Consider the following 26,009-nt stretch of genomic DNA (forward strand, 5'->3'; position numbering starts at 1 on the left):
AGCTTGTGCCAGGCCTTCTCCTGTGGATGAGAAGGGTAAGGGCAGAAAGAGGGCAGAGTAAGCTCCTGTGACCTATAGAACAGTGTGTTTACCTTAGGGATAAAGTTCAGGTCTGTTCAAAGGACGACGGAATCCCTGTGGAAGGTGATAAGGCCTTTTCTGATTGAGATAGCGGATAACTCTGAGATTCTGTGAGCAGACATGATGGCAACAAGGAAAAGAACTTTTTGTAACAGAATTTGTAGTGGGATAGATCTACTTGGCTCAAAGGAAGGTTTAGTCAATGCAGAAAGTACAACTTGTAGGCTCCAGGAAGGAAAACTATGGACTGTGGGGGGGGCTCTTGAGTGCTGCTCCATGGAGGAATCTTTTGATATGAGATTGTGAACTTAGTGGCTGCCTACCCGCTTGGAAAGGACCGATGACAGGGTTGTCATTTGTCTGTACAGGGTGCCTGGTTTCAAACCCATCCTGAGTTTAAGAAATTTTAGAAATAGAGATAAGTAAAGGCTTGAGATCGGGAGAGATGAGAATTAGCTTTGTCCTGGGTGAAAAGCCGCAACAAACTGCCTAGGAGGAGCTTCGGACTGATAGTGTTTAAAACTTAGTCACGTGGGTCCCTGCTTTTCCTGGGCGACAGGGGACCTAACCTGTTCCCTAACCTAGGGGATGCCTTCCTCACACCAACCTGGAGAATGATAGCTTCTTGTCACTCCTGCCACTGCCACTGCACTGAGGTTCAGGGAGCCCAGATGATACCACCACTTGCAGTCCAGATGGTCCTGCCACTTTTCCTTGCAGGGTAGTTGGCTCCAGTGGTCTCTGTGAACAGGGAGGAGCAGTAGCTTGGCAAGGAAACTGGCCTCTGTGCTGGGTATAATCCAACATAAGCCTTTCCTATGAATATGTTAGTATTTACCCATTCAAGATACATTATATTTTTCCAGTCTTTATGATTGGCCAGGATGTCTTTTTCAAGGTAGTGCTTATGTTGTGAATAAATCTTGTGGAAAGAATAGACAATCAGTCACAAGGAGACATGGGAAGAGTGGTATAGGAGGAATGCAGAGGTGTTCTGAGCATTTGGGTGTACATGAATTTTTACCATCACCAGATCGGCCACTGTTTGGAACTAATGTCCTGATCTCAGGCTAAGCAGTTTCTTATGACTACTTTGCAAGGTTGGAGTGGATTTATTTATTTATTATGATTGACATAGCACATATAGCATTATGCATCACAGCCTATCATCTTTAAAAAGGTGAGAAAATCAAAAGTATAGCCTTTCTTTTATAGTTCTTCCTAGGAGAGTTATTCTGTCTGCTTTTGTTGACAGGCAGCTGCGTTAATCCACCGAGGTCCAGATTTGCTAGAATACAGCCAGGAAAAATGAAGATCTACTATGCAGCGAAGTCGATACTGACATATATCTGCCGCCCAGGTTATGACAGCATCCCTGGAATTAATCCTGCTGTAACTTGTCTTGAGAATTACACCTGGACAGCAGTCCCAAATTTTTGTCAAGGTCAGTATTTTATTGTTGCTGTTAGCTTCAAGACCACACAGAGCAACTGCTCATTTGGCCTGTAATATTTTCACAAGGATATGCTACTATGAATGTCCATAACTACATTGTTTTAATAAATTGTGTAGAGACTATTTCACTGATCCTAAACTATTGTACCAAATATTCAGGAATTAAGAATACATTAACTGCCAAAACAACAACAACCTTTTAAGAATATCTGCACAAACAAAAATATAGGCCAGAATTTGTCAAAGAGCTGAGCATGCTGAAGGTGATTAGTGTCACTGAGTCTGTTCAGATGTCACGTTAACCCATGGTGGCTTATAAGCTATGCACAGTACGTTATTTTGCAAATAGCCCACTGTGCCCTGTCACAAGACTGGACAAATAAGCTATGCAGCATAGTTTATTCTCCCCGCCCTCACCCCTGCTTCCTCTGTAGTCCTCCCACCCGAACGGGCAGGTATCCCAGCTTACTTTGTGATGGAAACCATATCCTGCTGTCCCTCACACTGTCGCTTTGTTACCTGCATGTCTCTGACTGGCTCGCTTTGTACTAGGGACGTCTTGTTCTGTCTCCTGTCTCTGCTGGCTCACCGCTGTTCTCAAGCTGGTGTCAATCCTTAACTGCTTCCCTGCAACCCCACCACCCTACCCAACCCATGTCACCTCGAGTCTCAAGGCCTTCCTTCCCACTTCTACCCACTCCTCCCACCATGTTTCCAAGCCTTTGCCTTACCTCCGCCCATGTGCAACAAAAAGGGGTGGTAGGCCTCCAACTCCTTGAAGCTTTGCAGAAATGGGGCAAAATTTCATATGCGGGGTCTCCTCATGGAGAGCCACAACACTGACTACTGGATAATTACTTGACTTTGCTTTGTGAAGATGTGCTGCAGGTTGGTGGACGGCGGAGACAGGTCGCCAGGCCTCTGGAGGGGCCAGGACTAGGGGAGGATGACTCATGGGTGGGAGAAGAGCACATCTTAAGGGGCCAGTGCTGGACTTGTGGTGGATGGCTCAGTGGGATTCCAACTCCTGTGATGTATGCCAGTGTTGGGTGAAAAGCTCCTCTGCGAAGAGGGTTGGCAAGATTTCACTGCCACTGTCCTCCTGGGTATCCATCCTTATGGAATCCAGCTCTGTCTGCGCTCCCAGAGTCCCTGTGGGATATGATTAGGCTGAAGTCCTGGAGAATTGGGTGTTTCTCCCGCTGTGATGAGCCCACAATGGGGGAGTATAGATTAGATCCCAAGAGGGACCTATAGGAACATTGCAGCAAAAAGTGGGGGTTCTAACTCCTTGAAAGTTTGCAGGAATGGGATGCAGTTTCATACACAGGTTCCCCTTATGCGCTGATGGATAACTGTGTGACTTTGCTTTTCCATGGAAAAGTGAGGATTTTACCACATGTAAAACTGTTTGGGAATCGCACAAGCAAAAGCAACTTTGCACATTTTTAGAGTGCATCACTGAAGCATTGGGGGGGGGGGGGGAGTCCCGCAGCAAAAGGGTTGGAGTGGCAGCAGCAGCACAATCTGTTGCTAGGCAGATCTTGGGAACAGAGATCGCTCGAGCGGAGCAGAGGGTTGGCAGAGTTTTTTGACGCTCTTGCTGAGCGGCTCTGTAGGTGCTCTCTGTAAACCACGCTGGTGCGATAGACAACACACCAACCCACCAGAGGTACTGGGCTGGGGTACTGGTTCCTGAGAAGGGAGGCAGATCATGAACTTCCTTGTGGCCCTTTGAACCTGAGCCAGGATACTGAATGAATTAAATTGTTTGTTTGTTAATGCTGTATCCATATAATTCTCAATGTTGTTCTCTGCTAGGAAAATCATGTGGTGATCCAGGAAAACCAGAAAATGGCGAAGCGGTTCTTCTAACTAATTTCCTGTATTTGGCAAAAGTAAATTTCACCTGCAAAGATGGGTGTGTGTTGAGTTGGCTCTATTGGCAAACTGAATTATGAGAGAAAGCTTATGGGCTGGATCCAGATTTAGTCATACTTAGAGCAGACCCATTGAAATTAATGAGATTGAGAATAGAACAAATCCATGGTCTACCTGACATTTTTTTAAAATCCAAAATTTAGTCAAAAGGTTGTCAACAATGAGAGAACAAGAAAATCCAACAGAAATACCTTGGTTTGGGTCCTCTTCTCCAAGAGGAAGAGCTCAGCTTACAGAAGTTCCCTTTGCCCCATTTTGGGGAATGTCCCCTCCCTTATGCACACACTACAGCTCACCCAATTCAGCAGGGTCTCTTCACTCTCTCTCTAGCATTTTCAGGGGCCTAGAGGGGCTGCCATGGGAAGGAGCGGGCAGGGAGGTCTGCTTCCACCAGCACAGGTAATGCAACTTAGATCTGGACCCAACCCATTATTTTAGTGCACAGTCTTATGCATGTTTAGACAGAAAATGTCCTACAACTCCCAGCAATTCTGTCTAAACATGCATAAGATTGCACCCTTATTGTTTCAAATTGTATAGCTCCCCCCCCCCCGCCGCACCCCAGTACAAAATGTAAGAATGTGGTCTGGGCATCATTGACTTGGGAAGAATTTTTCAAGTTGCCCCAATAGTTTTTAAAAGTTCTGTTTTTCCTGCTTGCAGTAGAAACGGGGAACGAGGAAAAGTAAATGAAGAAGAGTGAAGAAAGTCTTGTGATTAATTTCCTAGTGGTTATCCTTCTGCAGAGGAGAAATGTTATGGTGGAAATTTATTTCTAATCATTTCTTTCTAAAACTAGATTTCTTCTCAGTAAACTGGTTTGAGCAAACATGCAGAAAATACAGATGGTTTAATCTGGTTCTCTGAGCTTCCTTGTCAAATCTTTCCCAAAGAAACCGCTGGGAAGACAGCAAGCTAATATGCCCACCCCACCCCTGCCAACAAGTACTGAATATATTACATACTTTCTGTGGAGTGTAATGGTCTACTACCACTTTTTAAATAGAGTTTTTATTATTTTTGAGCAATGCATTCAGGCAGTGTAGATACACCAAAGGGAAAGGGATTGCAATCAGAGCTGTGTGCTTAACCATCTTAAATTAATGGCCGTAAGGCTGCTTAGCTCTGTTCTGGATGTCTTGTAATTCGTAATCACAATATTTACTCTGTGGTGGCCTTAACATATCACTCCTTGACAGGTCTGGCACCAGCCTTTGCCTTCCCTCAACTTTACCCAATGGAGTTTCATAAGTGTCCAAAGCTATGGCTGAACTGGCAGAGGGGAACAGGCTGTATGGACTAAGAAGAAGTATCAGAAGCATTTGCTCTGTCAGAGGAAACTCTAGAATGCACCAGCAGTGGGGCTTGGCAAGGTCAGAGACAGTATGTCCTGTTTCTGACCAGGCCTCAGTCATCAAGTGAGAATCAAGGTGCCATTCATTCTTGGTCAATGGGCCTCTTAATTGGCCTGAGCCCCAGCAGTTGTCTAAGGCTGTAATCCTGCACACATTTACCACATAGTTGTGCTGCAATCCTTCTAACCTCTGACTCCAGCCATTTTTTCTAATATATTTCAAAGGGATAAGTGCTGTGTTTAACTGTGGGTATTTTAAGTTTATCTAGGTAGTAGCAATTCCATGTCACTTGGCTACAGCTGAAGATCTGCTACGGGGAGTAACTACCCAAATGCTAGTTTGCAATGTAGGGACAACTTCACTGGGGTAAATGTTTCAATGTTTGTGCATGCAACCGCTTACATATCAGCATTTTAATCTTCCAGAAAAGAAATGTTTTAATATTTTTCAACTCATTAATTTTTTTTAAAACCCCCTTAATCTGAGCTAACACTTCACGCTGGTCTTTGCTTGATCACAGAAAAGTGTGTGTTTCAGAACTGTGAGGTCTTAAAGGAACTACAGAAGAATGGGATAAGAAGGTGCATCTTGTTCTTCTTTTAGGTACAAGTTAATTGGATCACCTTCTATCCAGTGCGTACTGAATGAAAAAGAAGTTGAGTGGAAACCAAAGCCACCAGAATGTCAACGTAAGTTTCTCCCAGTGCTTTTGCACAGGCCCAATACTCACTACTTTAGTATGGGATTTGAACCATGTGAGGACAAACAAATAGAAGGAACTGCAACTGCTCCTCATGCCAGCTTCAAAACTTCAGAACCTGGGCTAAAGGTGGCATGAGGAACAACCAGAGCATGGGCTTCTCCCGCCTCATCCTGAGCTTTTCCCACACCAGTGGTGCAAGGAGGAGTGGCATGCTGCTGCTCCCACAGGACTGTAGGAACAAAAGAACCCACCAGATGTTGCTGGAAAGGATTCATGTTGAAAGCTCTTTTTTTAGGTTTTTACTTTTCTTTGCTCATATACGTTTTCTCCTGTTTTTTTAGTTACTCTCTTGTTAACTCTGCCAATATTTCTTTCTGGTTAAAGCTCAGCTTACTTCCTTTTTTCATGCCTTTGTGCTTATTTATTATAATAAATAAGCACAAAGCACTTATATAAGCACTTATATTATTATAAATTAAATTTATTAATTGCCCATCTCGCTGGTCACCCAGCCACTCTGGGCGATGTACAGCATATAATAAAACAGTTTAAAACAATAAAATTACTCTCTTACTCTTTTGCTAACTCTTTTGACTGGAACTCACTGCCTCCTGACGTCCACCTCTCTCCTACCTTGCAATTATACTGTAGGTATTGTACAGCACCTAGCTGTTGAGGACTTTATAAATAACAAATATTAGCTTTCTTTGACTTTGGGATTTTCTGAATATTAAATTGAGATTGCAAATCTGGTACCTTTTGGTTAGACAGGATCATGAAAGTTATTAGTATTAGTTATGAGCATTCGCTGGTGATGCCTTGGCCATCCCTCACTCAGAGCAATTATGGTTGCATGCTTAAAGTATGGTACTCCTTAAGCTTAAAGCTGCAACTTCGTTGCAACAAAGCTACAACAAATATGTGGGGAGATGTATACTGCCCTAAATTCCTTGGAAGAAGTATCGGATGATAATCTGATAAAACTACCATTAAAAACTGCAGTGCATTAGAGGTCCTTCTCCTATTCCCTGGAGGATGAAGTGAGGGATAAGAGCAGCTGCATGCAAGCAAGGGTGATTTAACTACCACAGCATTGCATACCTTCCTTTGACATCGGGTTTATCCGTTTCTCAGATATGTCATTCTTGAATCACTTGCAGGCCAATTACGTTAGAGCTGTCGAGTCACTCATCTGACCTGAAAGACATTTTCTAGGTGTCTGTAAGCATGTTCATTTTGTTTTAAGAATCATAACAGTGTGTGGTAATACTGTTTCAAATTTTTCCTTTAGGCCAGCAATGCCATCCTCCAAATATAGATAATGGCAGAATAACACCCACAGGTGACCTCCAGCTTGGTGCTGAAATAACCTTTGCCTGTGAACAGGGGTGAGTTATATGTGACATGTCATAACAGCTTGGCTTTAAAAAAAAAAAATCCTGGATGGGGTTTGACAGACATGTATTCTTAATGTACTGTTAATGTACTGAAAGTTAATGTTAAAAATCTGAGCCATCACTGCGGGGGTTTTGCACCAGGCAGACACCTCTTTATCTAGTCCAGTCTTCTTTAATTATTGCTTGAACTGGTTTGCATCTGAGTTCTGATATGCTCTTACTCCTGTGTTGTATTAACTTTATCTGAACTGTTGGTTTTATGAGTTCATATTTCTATAAGTGGTCCTGAAAGTGTTAAATAAAATAAACTTCCTGGCTGAGAAATATCCTCTATTTGCACACTTATTGTCACACGCTATTCTCAGGTACTAAAATGTAAGACCTCACTTTCTCTTTAGGTACCAATTAATAGGCGTAAAGTCTGTTCGTTGTGTGGTGAGGGCCAACACGGTTGGTTGGGATAGAGACCCTCCATATTGCCAAAGTAAGATGATATTTTTCTTTAATCTTGTTACATTTCCTTCAGTGCATTTCAGTGTAACTACACCCACCGCTGTCCCCAACCAATGTACAAAGCCCAGTGTGGTTTTTGGTCTAGTTCAATATATCTGTCATAATGGTTGTTGCCTGTACCTGGATTTGTCCACCCTACTCTAGTATTTAATCATTGTGCATTTTTTTCTAGACTGTGGAGCAAGAGTGGGCAACACATGTGGCCCCTGCCACCCACCGATTTTTTTTAAAAATGGTATCCATAGCACTACAGAGTGCCCAAAAGGTCAAATTTAGCTTGTTTTTGCCCCACGTAACTGTGACAGCTGAAAATGTGATACTCAGAATAGGCTGTGCGTGCGTGTGTGTGTATATGCGTACACACACACGGAAATTGTCAAGATGCTACCTACCAGAACTACATGAAGCTGGCTTATACTGAACTAGACTATAAGTTTATAAAGCCCAGTATTGTCTACTCTGGCTTGAAGCCGCTCTGAAGCAGCACTTCAGTGTAAAGGTAATGGAAGTTCATGTTCAGTATCTTACCTGCAATAGGTTAAATTGTTTTTGTTATACATAACTGCTGGAAAACAAAATTCTTGTTAGAATCAGTAAACTGTGTAGTCCACTAAGCAATGTCCCGTGGTGCAGCCTCCATGGATTCCAGTTGGACTGCAAGCGATTCAGTGGGGGTGGTGAAGGAGTAGTGCTAGCGGGCAACTTACCCTCAATGTGCTGCTACTTTAAACTGAGTCTTTTGGGAGGAGCTTATTGCCCTGATCCAGCTAAAGTTAGCCACTATTAAGTCCCACTGAAAGCAAAGAAATTAGATATAGTTATGCATCATTTGTTCCATCTGAGGCTGTATCAAGTGCTGCACCTCCACCCACAGGACCTACCGCTAGTGCAACAGGAACTATCGCTTCTGCAAGCAACCCTGGAAATGCTTGTTTCTGGGATGGGACAGGTCAGCTGAGCTCCCTTCTGTGGTCTGCCCTATTCCAGAAACAAGTGCTTCTGCTCTCTCCAGTTGCCGTATGAATTGCTAGCCTCCTGTTGCGCTATCAGTGGATCATGATAGCACTCAGGCTCAGGCAGCATTGGATCCTGCCCTTGGACTTGGTCATTACTATTTTTGCTTATTTAAAATTATGTTTAGGTCACTTTTAAGGGTCTCACCCTCTATCTTTAGCTGGACTGGGGCTTTTATGCTCAGTGTAGTAGACATACTAAAATAATTGTTTCTCTTTCTGCAATACAGGAAGGGAACTCACTAAGTAGCAACCATCCTGTATAGATACGATGTTTATTTTATTTTCTCGCATACCCCATCCTGAGGTATATGCAGTAGAATACAGAGTAAAAGCTACTTTGTGCTGAAGTAATCATTAGGGGTGTGCAAGCTCAGATTTGGATTTGGATTTCTGAAGCATGGCAGCCATTTGGGGCATCTGCCATTTTGCACCACCCCTGGCAGCACCCTCTACTAGCCAGAGTTGGTATTGCAGCCTTATGATGACGCATTCTTTTGCACAGGAGTTTCATTCAGGAAGGAAGTGCTCAGTCCACAAAATCATACTTTGAATCCCGCTGTCCCAGACACATCTCACTTTATGTAAATGACTCCCAGGCTTGTCCCACTTTTCATTTAAAGAGACAGCACCAATTACAAAAGCAGATGGCTTAGTCCTTGCTCTCATGACAATGTCAAATTGCAAAAGACAACTCCTTCCCCTCCCTTTCCCTCTCTCTACTCCCAAGGGGGGGCAAGGGGGGTTACACAAGAGATAGTTGGGCTTCAGCCCTAATGGACCACCTCCACCTCCTCCCTGCCTATCCCCCCTCACCCTTCCCCCCCCCCCCGAGGAGTGGGGAGAGGGAAAGGGAAGGGGAAAGACTTGTCTTTTGCAACTTGATATTGTCATGACTGCAATAATCTTTTGTGAAAGAACTTACCTGACTCATAGGGATGCAACAATAGCCTTACAGGAAATTTATAACAAGAAGATAGAATGCAAACAGGGAGGCTGTTGCACAGAGAGCTGTGAGAAGATCACTTCTGGAAAAGTGTGAGGGAAAAGCAGGAGTGTTTCTTTTGATGGGCCATTAGGCATACATTTGTAAATAGAACACTTTCTCCTTAAGCTTCTAGGTTTTTTTGTTGGTCCAGGTATTTGCTGACTACTTGGTCACATCTAACCCAATTACAAGCTCTTTCTTAGACTGTAATGACCCCTAATGAGCTTGGAGGCATAAAATCATTGAGATTACAACCTGGTTCGGAAGACACGACAGCCCACCATCGGTTAAATTAATCCTCAGAATGCTGCAGAGCATGCTATCCACCATTATCAATATGCAAGCCTCTGGTCAGGGATTCTGTGGCTTGTTATGTCATCTGAACCTGAGCAGCAGGGGTTATTTGAGGGTTAAGCAACCCTTGCAGAACCCATAGTCTGTTTTACGGTTATGCAAAGATTGTTTAAATTGTCTATTTTCTTTTGAGCAACAGTGTCAAACTGCAAACTGTGCATGACCGTTCCTTTACTTTTGAAAAACGTGTGACCTGAGGAGCGGTCTGAGAAACACAAGTCTAAAGCTCCCTTGGACAGATGGAACTAGTTGTATGGGTCTTTGGATCCTGGTCACTGGGGATTATTTAATGAGACTAGTTTAATACTCTAAACTTCTCCGCTCACCATCAGTGTATTTCAGAGTGAATTTACATGCAAACTGCACACACCTTTATAGGTATGAATTCTAACTATTGTAGAATTGAGTGAGTTTGAAGATTAAATCACATGCGTGAGTCACCAGGGAGAAGGATGCACTGTAACGAGCGGGAACCAAGGGTAAGCTTGGGGAAGCTCTAAGATAAAACAAGAGCTGGAGAAATTGTCTCAATCAGGACTCGCACAAATGACTTGGCAGAGAGGGTTAATTATGTTAGGACGGGTGGGGAACTTCAGGCCTGAAGGCCTAAGCCATCCCTCCTGGGCTCTGAAACAGGCCCTCCTGGGTTGTCCAAATGTCCATGTCGCTTTTCCTCTAACTGCTTATCATTTGGTGGTTTTCCAGTGTTTTCACAGTTTCCGTGAAACCATTCTAAAAGCTTGAAATGCCTCTCCTAAGACTTAGTTACCGACAGTAAGAGATAATCTGCAATATGCTGTAAATTTTGGCATTTTGGCCCCGCCGACTACTGAAATGCAGCCCTGAGAACTTCTCCACAGTGGGATTTGGCCCTTGGGCTGAAAGAGTTTCAGCACCCTGTATTAGGAGAGTATTGGGAAGAGGGTGGCTACGGAAAGGCTACATGGTTGTGCAGGAGTAGCCTTGAGTATTGGAACCGCACTGCAACATCGTGTTCTGTATGTAATCTGCATATGTTCCTTCCTAAGAGGAGTGCTGCTGCTGAGAATTCCTGCCAGTTATGCCTTCCAAACAGAGCATTTCCCTTTCCTCCACCCCGTGTTGAGAGTTCTGTTTTTCCTGCCTCTTGATCTTCAGGGGCCCCTTTCAGGCTACAATCCTAATGGCACTCAACCCTCTGAGTTTGCTATTAGAAGAAGAGATGAGAGCAAACAGACTAGTAGAGGTCCAAGGACACTGCTAAGGGAAGGTCACATAAATTGTATAATCTCAGTGCAGAGGCTATTGCACAGACAGCTGTGGAAAGATACCTTCTGGAAAAGTGTTAGGGAGCAGCGGGAGTATTTGTTCTAATGTGTCCTTTTCTTTTCTTTTGGGGGTAAAGAGAACATTTCCTCTTTAAATGTCTGTGCTGTTCATCTCCCTTGGTACCTAGTGAAGCCCCTGATCTTCATTGGTTACCTTATGCTGTCAGACGCTGGAAAGCAAAGTTCTGGTTTCCAGCAGGTCAAAATGCTTCCCCCGCACATGGGGCCCAGGAGCATGCACAGGAAAGGATGTCGGTGGGGTCACTGGTGGCTGGGTTTTGCTTTCTGGTTCATTCAACCCCAAAAGCCATTTTCATACCAGGGCCCCCACTGCTACCTTGTAAGTTTGGGAACTAGGTAGTGGGAAGTTTTTTGGGAGGAGGGACAGTGGAGAACTAGTGGGGTTTGTAGCCAGTGGGAGGGACAGCAGGGAGCATCCTGTGGAGAGGACACAGGAAACCAATGTATATGGCGGGGGCAGGGGAGGGCAGCAGGGATCATGTGTGTGGGGGGGGCAGACAATAGGGAGCAATGTTATATTCTTCAGTTCATTAGTACCTGCAGTGGGGCATGTTGTTGACAGTCTTCTTAGCCATCCAGGAAAGGTCTCTATAGCTGAACATCTCTTTCTCAAGTTGTGCATGTTGAGTTCATACAATTCCACTGTGCTGTGCCAGTTGGGTTCTTCCCATTATCAAGAAAATGCCAGGAAAGCTGCCCTAGAGAAAATTGCTTGTCTTTTAGACCAAGGCTAACCATCTCTTTAATAAATTCGATTTGAATTTGGAAGCTCATCTAAATGGTGATTTCTTTTTAATAGTGAAGACCCCATTTCTTGGTTCTAGCTAGAGAAATACTATATATCTCAGGCACCCATTGTAGCTTCAGATTGTAACTCACTCCTTTTTCCTCTTTCCCCTTCTTCCATTTTAGGATCTGGCAAGACTACAGCAATTACTCTTGGTAGGTAATTGCAGAGTGTGTTGCTTCAGTGTACAGCTGTTGCTATTGTATCTTGATGCCTGGTGGAAATGAACATGAAACACTTAATTGTCTGTGCTCTTTCTCTATGTCTCTCTCTCCACCTTGTAGTTTAACTGCTGAAGACTCCTACTTGGAGGAAACCTTGAGTCTCTTTGGCAAGGGTTCTCTCAGGGATACCTACCTCCAGAACTGGGTGTGTGTTTTCTGCTGTGAGGCAAGCTTTGCTTCTATGCACTCAGACATAAACCCCTACCTGCCTTTGCTGTTCTAATGCTGAACATGGTTGGCTCCAAAATCCAGTAGAGATTTTGCCCTTGCTCTCGACAAGATAATTCTGTTGCCTGTGCATTTTCGTTGAACCAACTGGAAACAGTGACCACAGCACTATCAGATTTAATATATAATTAACTGGACAATTGCCCAGAAAGTCTAACACAGTCACATTTGACTTCAAAAGAGGAAACTTCTCTAAAATGACAGAACTGGTGAAAAGCAAGTTGAAAGGGGGAGTCAACAGGGTGAAATCCCTCCAAAATACTTGGAGATTACTCAGAACCACAATCATAGAAGATCATCTAAAATGCCTGCCACAGGTTAGGAAAGGTATCACCAGATCCAAGAGGTCACCCACATGGAGGGGACCAGTGGAAGGAGGTAAATAGTGGGGTCCCACAGGGATATGTATTGGGACCAATGCTTTTCAACTTGTTCATAAAAGATCTGGAATTAGGAGTGAGCAGTGAAGCAGCCAAGTTTGCTGATGACACCAAAATATTTACAGTGGTTAAAACAAAAAGGGATTGTGAGGAATTCCAAAAGCATCTCTCTAAACTGGGAGAATGGGCAACCAAATGGCAAATGCTGTTCAATGTAAGCAAGTGTAGACTGATGCATGTTGGGGCCAAAAATCCAAAATTCAAGTATAACCTGATGAGATCTGAGGTAGCGGTGACCAACCAAGAAAGAGATCTTGGAGCTGTGGTGGACAGCTCTATGAAAATGTCAAACCAGTGTACAACCACTGTAAAAAAAAAAAAAAAGGCAAACTCCATGTTAGGCATAATTAGAAAAGGAATTGAGAATAAAACTGCCAGTATCATGCTGCCTTTATACAAATCTATGGTGCGGCCACACTTAGAATACTGTGTACAGTTCTGATTACCACACCTAAAAAAAGGTATTATAGAGTTGGGAAAAGTGCAGAAAAGGGCAACTAAAATGATGAAGAGGCTGGAGCATCTCCCCTATGAGGGAAGGTTACAACAGCTGGGATTGTTTAGCTTGGAAAAAAGGAGGGTAAGGGGAGACATGATAGAGGTCTACAAAATTATGCATGGTGTGGAGAATATGGATAGGGAGACATTTTTCTCCCTCTCTCATAACACTAGAACCCGGGGTCATCCTATGAAGCTGTCTGGTGAGAGATTCAGGAGAGATAAAAGGAAGTACTTCTCCACACAGCACATAGTTAAGTAATGGAATTTTCTACCACAAGATGTAGTGATGGCCACCAATTTGGATGGCCTTAAAAGGGGGTTAGATAATTTTCTGGAGGAGAAAGTCATCAATGGCTACTAGTCCTGTTGGCTATGTGCTACGTCCAGTATCAGAGGCAGTATGCTTATGTACACCAGTTGCTGGGGAACATGGGTGGGAGAGTGCTGTTGGACTTGTGTCCTGCTTGTGGGTTCCCAGTTGACAGCTGGTTGTCCACTCTGTGAACAGAATGCTGGACTAGATGGACCCTTGGTCTGATCCAGCATGGCTCTTCTTACATTCTTATGTTTCTTCCGTAAAAAGCCCAACCCAAGGGAGGGGATGTTCAAACTTGAAACATTGCTTTGGGTGAGGATTGATTTCATGAATGTCACTATGACTGGTTCATCTGTACTGCTGGGAACAGAAAGAACTGTTTGTGTTCCTAGACTATTCTCTGAGGAAGATTGCACTTCTGACTAAAAAGGGATGACTGCAGATCTACGGCGGGCTTGCTGCTCAAAATATGTCTGTCTGCAGATTTACTATGCCCAATATAAAAATATATCCGAGTTGAGTGGCTGTAATGCTTCTTGAAAATTTCTGGATAACTATCTGGCTATATTACAGCTATTGCTTGGGCCAGAAAGGTTGTTTAAGTCTCATACAGCTTAACAGACAGAACAAATAAGAAGTTGCCCTAAAAGAAAAGACACTTAATCTCAGAAGCTAAGCAGGGTCAGCCCTGGTTAGTACTTGGATGGGACACCACTTGGGAATCAGGTTTCCTGCACTGAGCAGGGGGTTGGACTTGATGGTCTCATAGGACCCTTCCAGCCCTATGATTCTATGATCCTATTATTCATCAGTTGCATATTTCTAAGTTGCTTGTGCATGAGAGGATTGCTGCTTCCACTATGAAGGCAATATGGATCTGATACATACTAGAAAAACTGGAAACCAGTGGAAGTGGTCAAACATAGATGGCACAGTCCTTGACACTAGAGTTGATTATACTGGGCAAGTGGATGCCCCCTGCATCAATTTTAATGGTTATCTTATTGTGTTCTATATTTTGTCTCCAAAAAGATTTCAGCCTGCTTGGGCGTTTGTCTCAAATGTTTCTGGAAACTTGTTGGGAGTCTGTACTGATACACTCTTCTGTTCCAAAACAGAAAACCTCTTCTTTTACCCTCTTCAGCGTTACTACAGAATATCACTGGATTTCTTTTACTTTTTCCCTTCAAGGAGCTGTGGTTGCTGTTGCAATCGTGATTGCTGCTGCAATTATTGTAGCTATGAAATGCAAATCGCCTTAAAAGGGGGTGAGTCAGCCCATGGCATGCTGTCTCTGATTCCTTGTAGCCTCTTTGTGGCTCTTCTGAGCTTCCCTGTGCCTTCTATACAGCCTACACTGTCCATATGAATGTGCTTTGTCTAGAATGGCTAATCTGCATTTTATGAAGTTCCCAGGACTGGCTTTCTGGAGTGACAAATGATTTGTCTCTGTTTACGTTACCTGTCCATTCTAACACCAGCTTGGCATTGTCTAGTGAATATTCTGGCACTGGAATTTCTAAAATCCATATTTAAAAAGCTATGAAACATTGTGCCTCAACCTGAGATGTCAGAGGCATTCAAGGGTAATTGTGGTTTGTGACTCTGACTTTCGGACACAGTAGTGAAATGGATTTATTGAAAAGTCCTGTCTGAAGTCACTAATGTTCTTCAAGAGCTGTCTACAGTGTTGCTGTCTAAGCCAACAATTTGCAGTTAAAACCTTCTAGACAGATTTAAAATGGGATTGCTCTGAATTTTTTTCCTGCATACCTTTTCTTGCTTGTTTTCTATCTCTTTGTTCAGAACTGTCCAATGTCTCTGTAGCATTACACACATGATTTGCTATTTCTATATGCCACATGTAGATAGATTCACAAAACTTAGTGATCACTATTGTGTGTCCCTAAATTAATCCAGCCATATTTTACTAGTCATAGGTACTAAGTGCAATAATCTCTTCACAGGACGGTTACATGTCATCACCACACTTTTCAAGACTCTATGAAAACATAATCCCATGGTTTTGGATAAGGGATAGATAAATATACCCAATTGGCTGGGAATACTCACAGATTACACTGTAATATGCATATCTGTGGAAAGCTGTCAATTCATGGCATCCTGCTGTTCCGACATGTGCCAAGGGTGCCAAGTTGTGCTGAACTTTAATGCTGAATATCATATCTCTCTATAAAGCTAAACACTATATCCAGTCATTCCATTTTCCATTCTCTTCTCGAGCAGGTATTTTCAGCCCCACTGTTAATGGAGGAGATTTTAAAAATGAGACTATAGGTGAGTTACAGCAATATTGCACTGGACTTGGAAGCCTGGCTTCAGTTGTCTGTGTTCTGGTAACTCCAAGTTAGATTACAGCGTGTGCTTTATGTGGGGCTGCCTTTGAAGACAGTTCAGAAACTGCACCAGAAGGTCCCAACATATATGTCTGATTCTGGCCCACTTGCACTGGCTGCCTATGTGTTCTGAACCCAATTCAAAGTGCTGGTTTTGACCTATAAAGCCTTACACGGCTCAGGACCATAGTGCCTGGTGGAATGCCTCTCTTGGCATGAACCAACCTATACACTATCTAAGGTTCTCCTCCAGGAGCCTCCCATGAGGGAGCCTTGGAAGGTGGCAACAAGGGAGAGGGCCTGCTCAGTGGTGCCCCTCCCCCCATTTATGGAATAATCTCCCTGATGAAACTGGCCTGGTGCCAACATTGTTGTCTTTTTGATGTCAGGTTAAAACCACCCTCTTCCCTCAGGCATTTGGCAGCATATAATGAGTCTCTTTGTCTCTGGCTGATTTAAATTCTTTTAGATATATGTTGTTGTTGTGCGTGCTGTTTGTTCTATGTCATTACATAAATGGTTTTATACTTTATAAAATGTATTTTAATGGGGGGGGGGTTTAAAAAAATTAAATTAATTTAAATTAAATTAAAATCACGCCCAGAGAGCTTCAGCTATGGGGTGGTATAGAAATATAATAAATAAAATGAAATGAAAGAATCAGGCTTTGGGATAAAAAGATATTTACTTTGGAATATACACAATGGTGTTTCATAGGCATTCTGCCTTTCCTTCTGTTCCAACTAACATGCAGACAGGGATAGAGAAAGGTGTGCATGCGGGCCTGGGTATATTGTGGAATATCTTACTGTTTTACCTTTGAACAGCAGGCCAACATGCCATATCGCAAACGGCATATGATACTGCCTTTACTTTTGAAAGGTGTGTGACATAGGGCACAGTTTCAAAACTAAGAGTCTAAAGCTGTCTTGGGCGCATGGGGCTTTAGATATGGCCAGTTAATATAATTTAATATACAGGCTACCTATCCTTCAATGCTCTTTAGCTTGCTCTACCCACCACCACCAATGTAGTTAAGTGAATTTACACACATACATACACACCTGTATTCTTATTTATGGGCCAAATGTAAATTCTAAAAGGAACCATTTTTCTAATTTGGTAACACAAACGATCAAAACGTGCTCTGTATGTGGCACTATTCTGAATGTGAGCCTTGGCTGTTGTTGCCTTGATACCAGATGCAAATGTATCCCAATTATTTTGGGAAATACTTCTTTAGAGCTATCAGGTTTCTAGGGTTTAGGCTGTGTGAACACGTTTTTAAGTGTGCACACAGTGGCTGATGAGATCTTCGGAAGCACACAGAAGACTGAAAGGGATTTTTTGGGGGTGGAATGGGGGGCTTCAGTGCCATTCATAAGGACTGCACCTCCCCACATCTCCCAGGAGCAAAATATGTTACATAAAATAAATATACGCACTTGCAAAAGCATTGTAATTTTACAAAGGTGATTCCAATGTTAGAAGCATGAGAGTAACCTGTTTGTGTGAATCTGCCTTTCATATCAGGATTATCATTCCCATGGGGCATTTTGTTCCAGAATCCCGCCAAGCTGCTGCAGGCAGTGGTGGCAAGGATTTTTTTAAAAATTGAAGGAGGGGGAAAGAAAAGAAAATCTTGGCCACCTTACATTTAAAACGTAAGACTCTCCACTCCCAAAAATAAATTAGCTCTTTGAGGGTGTTTTTGCCCCACCCCGACAAAATGCATAGTTGGTTTTCTTGCATACTGGAGCCTTCATTTATGTACATACGCAGGTTCTTCCGAGAACACCCCACCAACAACCCTTTACCCCAAAATGGTCCCCAACCCAACTGATTTAAGCAGGGATAGGGCATTCATGATCTTACAAGAGGTCAAGGAATAATAAATACGACAAGCTATCTTCCCTAATGTGTATGGGTGTAACCTAGAGAAGCATATCAGGTTGTCCTTCTTACTTACCAAATGCTGTTTCCTTTTCTAAACAGTGAAGTCCCTGGAAGACCATCTGGATATCACTGAAAAAAATCTGGACCTTGTTATACATATCATCGACATGTCCTGCTACCTGTGCCATTGAATGGGAGGCCAGCAAAGCTTTTCTACAGGGCTGAATTATTGCCTATGTCTTTTAAAAACAACAACAACAGATGTCTTTAAATAAGAAGGTGAAATCTCTTATAACTCAGTTTGCTGTTTCCCCTACTGTACAACTTTTTCAGGAGTTCCAGGATGCTAAGCATGTGTTGAACAATATTCTTTCACAGCAGGCAGTATTTTCTCTGACCTGTTTATGACAGGCTTATTGGGAAAATGGTGAACGTCCCAGTAAAATCCTTGCGCATCACCTTAAACAGCAGAAACACCAAAACATTATTTCAGCTATCAAAGATGAGAGTGACACAATTGGAGCAGGATATGGATGCTTTTTTTCTCATGTTAACCTTCCATACTTAGATTCCTCACAACGACAGCTTCTTTAGGCCCCTTTGCATTTGGAGGAAATCATGAAAGCAATTGTGAATATGAATACTGGGAAATCACCTGGTCTGGATGGATTTCCAATTGAGTGGTATAAAACATTTTCCAGCCTTTTAGCACCAAAGCTGTACCACCTTTATAATTGTATTTTTGAATTGGGCTCCCTTTCTTCATCGTTAAATGATGCTTACATTACTGTGATTCATACACAGTAGCCTGGCAAGCATCATACCTACTGTGCTAACTATCGACCTATACCGTTAATCAGGGTAGATAGTAAAATATTAACAGCAATTTTGGCCAATAGATTGCAACAAGTTATTGCAACATTAGTTCAGCCAGACCAAGTGGGATTTATTAAAAACAGACAGGGGGCTGATAATCTTAGATCCAGTCACCTTAAATTCTGAAAGAACCAACCCGGTGGCCCTCGTTTCTCTGGATTCAGAAAAGTCCTTTGACAAAATTCATTGGAAATTTATTTTTACAACATTAACTAATTTTGGTTTTCCTATAGAATTTTTGCAATTGGTTAAAATTCTATTCTCAGCCCTGAGAGCTAGATTTATGACCAATGGTTTACTTTCGGCTTTTTTTCTACTTGGGCGGGGCACCAGACAAGGATGTCCACTTTCTCCATTGATAGTCAGTTTATGTTTGGAACCCCTGATGTGTGCTATTAGACAGAATAGTAGTGTTTTTGGTTTTGTGCATGCTGGTTTAGAATTTAAAATTATCTTCTATGCTGATGGTCTTTTGTTGTTTATTTTGAAACTCCAGTTGTCAGTTCCAGCTTTGATGAAACTTATTAATTCTTTTGGTGATTTGCCTGGCTATTCAGTTAATTGGTCAAAGTGAGAAATGATGCTGACTGGAGATAGGGTATATTCTGGTATATCAGCTAAATGGCCATTTTGATGCTTCCCAGATTTTATTATCTATTTGGGAATACTTATCCCTAGAGATATACGTATCTCAAATGATCAAGCTAAACTTAAGTAAGCTGATTAATGATATTTCATGAGATATAGATAGATGGGCATCTTTAAGTTGAGTTTGTGGGGTAGGCTTACTGTACTTAAGATGAATACTATACCTGAAATTGTTTATATTTTATATGGGATTCCTTTACTTATACCTGGCAAATACCCCCAAAGGTTAATGCTTTGTTTTGCAAATGGGGGGGTCTCTTCCACCAAAAATATATTTGAAAAGAATGCAACTCCCAGTTGAAGAAGGTGGGTTTGGCTTTTCGGAACTTCCTGCATATCATTCAGCTTATCTGCTGACCTGTACCTAAAATTTTGGTTTTTTCCACTTAGATTTGATTTTCCACCTTGGTCAATTTTGGAATCTTCCTGTCTGGAGCCTTTCTACAAATGGATGGACATTTTACATTAGGTTCTCAGCATATTAGGATGGGCAGGACTCCTCCCACAATTTTGGCAATCAGAGATGTGTGGTGTATTTTACGCCAATTACAGTTTGATCCATTTTTGCATGCCAAATTGACTATGGGGAAATCCCAATTTAAAACTTGAGAAGAAAATGTTTTTGTGGCAGACCTGGATGGATAAAATGATTTTTACCTTGGATTAATTATTGGGTGCTGATTATGAGTTTTTGCCATTTTTGGCTTTGTGGGATAAATTTGATTTGCCTGCTATAGCTGAATGGCAATATTTGCAGTTGCAAAATTTGTTAGAATCTAGATGCGGTCCCCCTGCATTTACAGCCTCGCAGTCCTAGGGATGTCAGAGAATTCCGCCACGGATCTCGGTGAGGCCGAATTCCAGTGCATTCGGCCCCCCGAAATCTGTGGCGGAACGAAGCCCCCCCACCCCGCAAAAGGCACGTGAAACGGGACACCTACCTGCTGCCGTTCGCGCTGACTAGTGAATGGTGGCCGTGGCCGCCATTCGCTTCTTCACTATAGCCGTGATAGGCTACGTAAATACTTACGCAGCCTATCACGTCTAATGCAGGGACGCCATTTGCGTCCTTGCAGAAGCCATGATAGGCTGTGTAAGTATTTATGTAGCCTATCACGGTGAAAAAAAGGGAACACAAATGACAGCGGCTACGGCGGCCGCTATTTGCGTTCCCTTTTTTTTTTGGCCGTGATAACCTACGTAAATATTTATGTGGGCTATTACGGAAAAAAAAGGGGGAATGGAAATGGTGTAGTGGCTGTCATTTGCGTTCCCTTTTTTTTTTTTTTGCCGTAATAGGCTACGTAAATATTTACGTAACCTATCACGTCAAAAAAAAAAAAAAGGAACGCAAATTGCGGCCGTCATAGCCGCCGCCATTTGCGTTCGCTTTTTTTTTTCCCCCGCCGTGATAGGCTACGTAAATACTTACGTAGCCTATCACGGCAAAATACAGGGACACAAATGGCGGCGGCTATGGCCGCCGCCATTTGCATCCCTGCAAGCTGCCCTGTGGGTGGCCCCGGCCAGCAGCTCTGCAGAATCTCCACGGAGCAGAGCCGGCCGGAGAGAATTTCGGGGGGAGGGACAGAGCGCCTCCCCCCCCATGAATGTCATCCTTCGAAAAGGTAAGTGACTTTTGTACATCCCTACCAGTCCCCTTTGCTTTTGGAAACACTACCTGAATCTGATCAGGTATGTCGACCCACGATTCATGTTTATAAATACATTATACATATCATACACGGGGTTGTAAGCAGGAATGGAACAGGGAATTGGATTGTCCTATTTTGCCAAACCAATGGATCGCTGCTTTGGCATCTGTATCTGACATGTCTATGGATCTTCGGTTACATCTTATCCAGCAAAAACTCTTGTTTCAGGTAGATTGGATGCCACAAAGTCTCTTTAATAAAAGTTTGTCTAACCTGGCTAATTGTTGAAGGTGTAATACAGCTAATGCTTCTTTTAATCATATGTTTTGGAAATGCCCGATAGTTGCCTCCTTTTGGGAGGAAGTTGCCATACGGATAAATTTCATGTTGGAACACTCTTTAATATTTACTAATGTACATGTTCTTCTAAAGTATTTATCTGCTTGGTGGAATGTAACACATGATCAGTGTAAATTTTTTGATTTTTCACATGTTTTTGATCACCAAAAGACTGATTCTACAACACTGGAAAGATAAATGCTCACCACCTATAATATAATGGATTCAAGACCTAACAACGCTTGCAACGTTTGAAGGAGTGGTATACCGGTGCATTTGCAAATGTGCCTATATATGGATATTTGTTCTGCTTTTATTGATATTTATATATAATCTGTTTTTTCTATTTTTTTATAATGTAATAATTGAAACTGAGAGCTGTACAGCATGTAGCTATATTGGTGATTTTTTTTTTTTAAACCTGTTCTTTTTTTCTTTCTTTTGAAACTCACAATAAAAAATTATTTAAAAAGGCCTTACTACTGGCTGACAAGAGAAGGAGATGGTCAATGATGCTAACTAAAAATACATTATTTCTTTTTTCCAACAAATATTTTTTTAATTCAAAATACAAGCTTACAAGCAAAAATATAATTTACAGAAACTGCAACAGCATATAGAAAAGAAGAAATAAACATAGGAAATAAACTGTATCACACAAGACAATGAACATATCATCTCATCATCTATATGAGACACCAGGCCTGGAAGGACATCTGATGTATTATGAATCACTGTTCTTGAACCCTCAAAAAATTGATAGCTTATTTAAAAAATGGATAACTTTTTGCCAATGTTTTTGACAAATATTTCATTAAGATGAAATACCATTTTCCAGAATTTGGAAGCTCTTTTACAAAACCACCACAAATAGCAGAGGCCTCCTGTGTTAGAGTGGCAATGCCTGTTCTACACATTTTGCAAATTTTCTGAGATGTTAAAAGGGGAACATATTTTCCCCTTTTTTATTACTGAAGTATTTGCAAAATTCTGTAAATGAGGCAGGGCAATTGCATGATAAAATTCTTGTCTGAAAGCACACTTTTGTGGGAAGAAAAAGGTCAGAAGAAACAGTGGTTACAAGTGGAAGATGACACCTCTGGGTCCCTCATAGAATCCCATTAGTAAGGCAGGGAGGTTGCAGGATAAAAGTCTTATCTGGAACAAGGATGAGGAAGCAATTTGCGTTTTTCAGTGGCAGGGAGGAAACTGAGAAGCTCTTCTCTTCCCCCCCCCCCGCTTTTTTTTTTTTAAAGGATAGAAAAAAGGATGAATTTCTCATTTCCATTCTCCAAATGTCAACAGCCAGCCACCCTTGCAGGGGGCATAACTCTCCTTGTCAGTGCCTTTGCACCATGTTTCCTCTCTGTGTGAGCATCTGTCTGTAGGTCTAACTAGGAATGTCTAGGAGATTGTCTTCTCTCAGATGGCACTGAATCATGCCTATCCCAAAACTTCATTTGGACACAAGGGACTGTCAAGTGGATGCACCCATGTCATTTATAGCCAACATATGTAGGAAAGGATAAGGAGCACTGGAGCTGGGCACCCCATGAAAAGCCTTTGTCCACCCCAAAGCATGCACCCACACATCCGGGATATCAGGTGGAATTAAATCACATCCAGTCAAAATCATCCCTTGGGTGCAAAACATGGTCCAGCATGGCACCCCATCCCAATAATAGCACCAAACTGCAGAAAATAATAAGGAACTGGTCGTGTGCACCCCAAATTAAAGTCTGGGACACCCCAAATCATACAATATATCTAGGAGAGTGTTCCCTAAACAATGCCATTAAATTATATCTGGAGCAAAACTTTATTTGCCTGCAAGGGACTGTCAAGTGGGTATCCCAAATTATAGCCAAAACATGTAGAAAATAATGAGCTAGTTCTGTGCACCCCACAAAACCTTTGGGCTACCCCAAGTCATATACTGACATGCCCAAGAGAGAGAGCCCTTTATGCATATGAATGTCATGAATGTCATATCACCAAACTCTCTTTGGGCCATTGTCCAGCATGGCACACCCATGCAATTATAGCCAAACATGTAGAAAAGAACAAGGAACTGAGCCGCGTTGGTCCACACAATAAGCTTTGGGCCGCCCCAAATCATGCACCCACGTATCCATGAGACATGTCCTCTAGGGCTGTGCACGAACCCCCCAAACCCGCTTTGGAAGCCAGTTCAGACCTTCCAAATAGATCCCAACCCACTCTGGACGAATTTGAACCTGATCTGACCCACTTCAGATTCAGACATCTGAATTATTCGGATTTAAATTTCTGCCATTGACTTGCATTGGAAAATGGAGACTACCATTACGTTTTTAGTTTTTATGATAAATATATGAAAGTTGGAGACCCGGCAGCCCCTATGGAGGTGATTGAATCTGCCAAATTTCAGACAGTTAGGTCCAGCGGCTTTTCTGCTAGCCATGCATAAAGTTTCCTTTTCTCAGAAACTCAAACCAAAGGTAATAAAAAAATGTCAAGCCACACAGGGGATAATAACTCAGAATTTAGGTGTTTAAGATGACAATTAGGAGGAGGCCACTATCCCTAATCTCTGGTGTAGGTTTTTTGAAGTGCCCCTAGTACTTTCCTATTCAGCTTCACACTGGATGACCTCAGGCTTTTCTCATTAAGATTGAACCTCTCTTTGACTGAATACAATTTACCTGGGAAGTCACAGTGAACTCAGAGGAGCAGTCCTCTATCAGATGAGTCGTATTTGTGCCAATGGAATGTATAATTTTTTATTTATGTTATTTCAATTTATATATCACTTACCATCTCTAAAACATAAGTGCTTTATAAAATCAACCATTAAAATACATCATAATAAATCAGTTAAAATACTTAAAAATATTCAAAACCATAAGTACTAAACAAATTAACAGAGCAGCTTGTCTCAAAGAGGTTGTTTTGTTTTGTTTTAAAAAACCGTTGTTTTGAAAACAAACCCTGTCTTGGATCATTGCCAGCCAGTCTCCAATGTTCCACCCTTGGGCTAGGTCCTAGAGCGTGTGATGGCTTCTTGGCTTCAGGATGAAGCAGATTACCTAGATCCATTACAGGCTGGCTTCAGGCCTGATTATGAGACAGAGATTGTTCAGGTGCCTAGGTGGACAATCTAAGCTGGGAACTGGTCAGGGAGAATGTGAGTAGTGAAAGTCAAGTACCCTGCATCAAATTCTAAACCATGCCCCTTTCAAAAGTGGCAGGGGCCTGGCCAATTTGGAAACCAGATGTCCCGCCCTAGCCGGAAGTCCCACCTTCGGACATCCTGCCCCAGAAGGAGCGATCAGCCGGTCAGGTCATATGACCATCAGGGTCACCTGATGGGGGTCATGTGACCCCTCTATGAACTTGTCATGCCACCGTGGACCAATAGAGGTTTGAGAGCCCTAACACGTACGGGCCATTTGCAAACCCTCCCCGGATTGGCCCAGAGTGGTCATGTGACCCCTCTAAGAACTTGCCCCATCACAACGAACCAAAAGAAAGAGGGTTTAGCCCCATGACATGCACAGGAATCCTGGATCGGCCCCAGTAGGGGCCCTGGAACCGTATATGGTCACACTCACATCCCCACCCCCAAAAGGCCAATAGGGACAGTTTGAGGCCCAGAAACATCTTAACCCATCAGCCAGTCAGAAGAGGTGCAGCCATTTAGCTTGCCCAGACAGGTTTCCTGCAGAGAGATCATGGAGAAGCCAAGCACCCTTGAATATTGAACCCCAGAAAGGCTGTAAACCGAGTAATGCCTACATACTTTTTAAAAAGAACTAGAAAGGGAGAGCCTGCTATAGCTCCTGCGAATGTAAGAAGAAAAGATGCAGCAGTGGCAGAGAACGTACCTGTAGACATTTTTACAGAATTCCTGGAGAATTTGAGGAGGCTATCAAAGTGCAGGCTGTAAGCAGCCTGATCAGACAACATAGACCATCCACAATAAGCAGTTCAATAAAACTTTAAGAAAGAAAGGAACTTTACATCTATATAGATGTACTGCCACAAAAGTTGTAATTGCAGTTCCCACAGAGCTACTAGGACTCAAGCCTTATTGAGACAGAAAAAGAGGTTTCCCAGGCAAAAAGGCATTTTATATTAAGCTGTCTAGCAGCAACCTTTTTGTTTTTGTTTGTTTTCTGCAGAGCACTTGTTTTTCATATTTAAAACATACTATAAGCTTCACCCCTAGCCACACTTAAAACCTTGGTAGGCTTTTCCGAAAAAGTACTCTCACCCAGTAAGGTAACTTGGAGATGTAGAAGATTAAGCAAATGAGTCCACAGAAGCCTGGGGAGTCAGAATCACAAGGACCCTCCCCCCTTTAGTTAGAGAGTTTTATGTTAGCTTTACTCGCAGCTCCCTTTTTTTTTTTCTTCAGAACACTTGTTTTTATGTTTAAAACTTACTACAAGCTTACTTACAATCTGACCCATCACCCTGGACATATTTAGAAACCAGTTAAGGTTTCCCAAAAACTATGCTCACCCCTGTAAAGTGACTTTTGAGATGTGGAAGACACTGATCAAGCAAGGAGCTACACAAAACTGTCAGGAGCCAACCACTACCCCCCACTTTTGTTAGAGAGTTTTGTGT

At 42.4% G+C, this 26,009-nt stretch overlaps 1 protein-coding gene across 1 annotated transcript in view; it reads left to right on the top strand.

Moving 5' to 3' along the window:
* LOC146348532 (complement decay-accelerating factor-like) overlaps nucleotides 1-26,009 on the top strand; it is a 79,146-nt gene that overhangs the window by 12,177 nt on the left and 40,960 nt on the right. Inside the window, exons 3-10 of the mRNA XM_084851673.1 lie at nucleotides 1,337-1,525; nucleotides 3,358-3,457; nucleotides 5,436-5,521; nucleotides 6,827-6,923; nucleotides 7,331-7,416; nucleotides 12,041-12,070; nucleotides 14,743-14,892; nucleotides 15,872-15,922. Coding sequence (XP_084707799.1) covers nucleotides 1,337-1,525; nucleotides 3,358-3,457; nucleotides 5,436-5,521; nucleotides 6,827-6,923; nucleotides 7,331-7,416; nucleotides 12,041-12,070; nucleotides 14,743-14,892; nucleotides 15,872-15,922 — 789 coding nt within the window. The remainder of the gene's footprint in view (nucleotides 1-1,336; nucleotides 1,526-3,357; nucleotides 3,458-5,435; nucleotides 5,522-6,826; nucleotides 6,924-7,330; nucleotides 7,417-12,040; nucleotides 12,071-14,742; nucleotides 14,893-15,871; nucleotides 15,923-26,009) is intronic.

This window comes from Heloderma suspectum, chromosome 4 (genome assembly GCF_057233095.1).
Source record: "Heloderma suspectum isolate Gila_16-S chromosome 4, 16-S_ref, whole genome shotgun sequence".
Lineage (NCBI taxonomy): Eukaryota > Metazoa > Chordata > Lepidosauria > Squamata > Helodermatidae > Heloderma > Heloderma suspectum.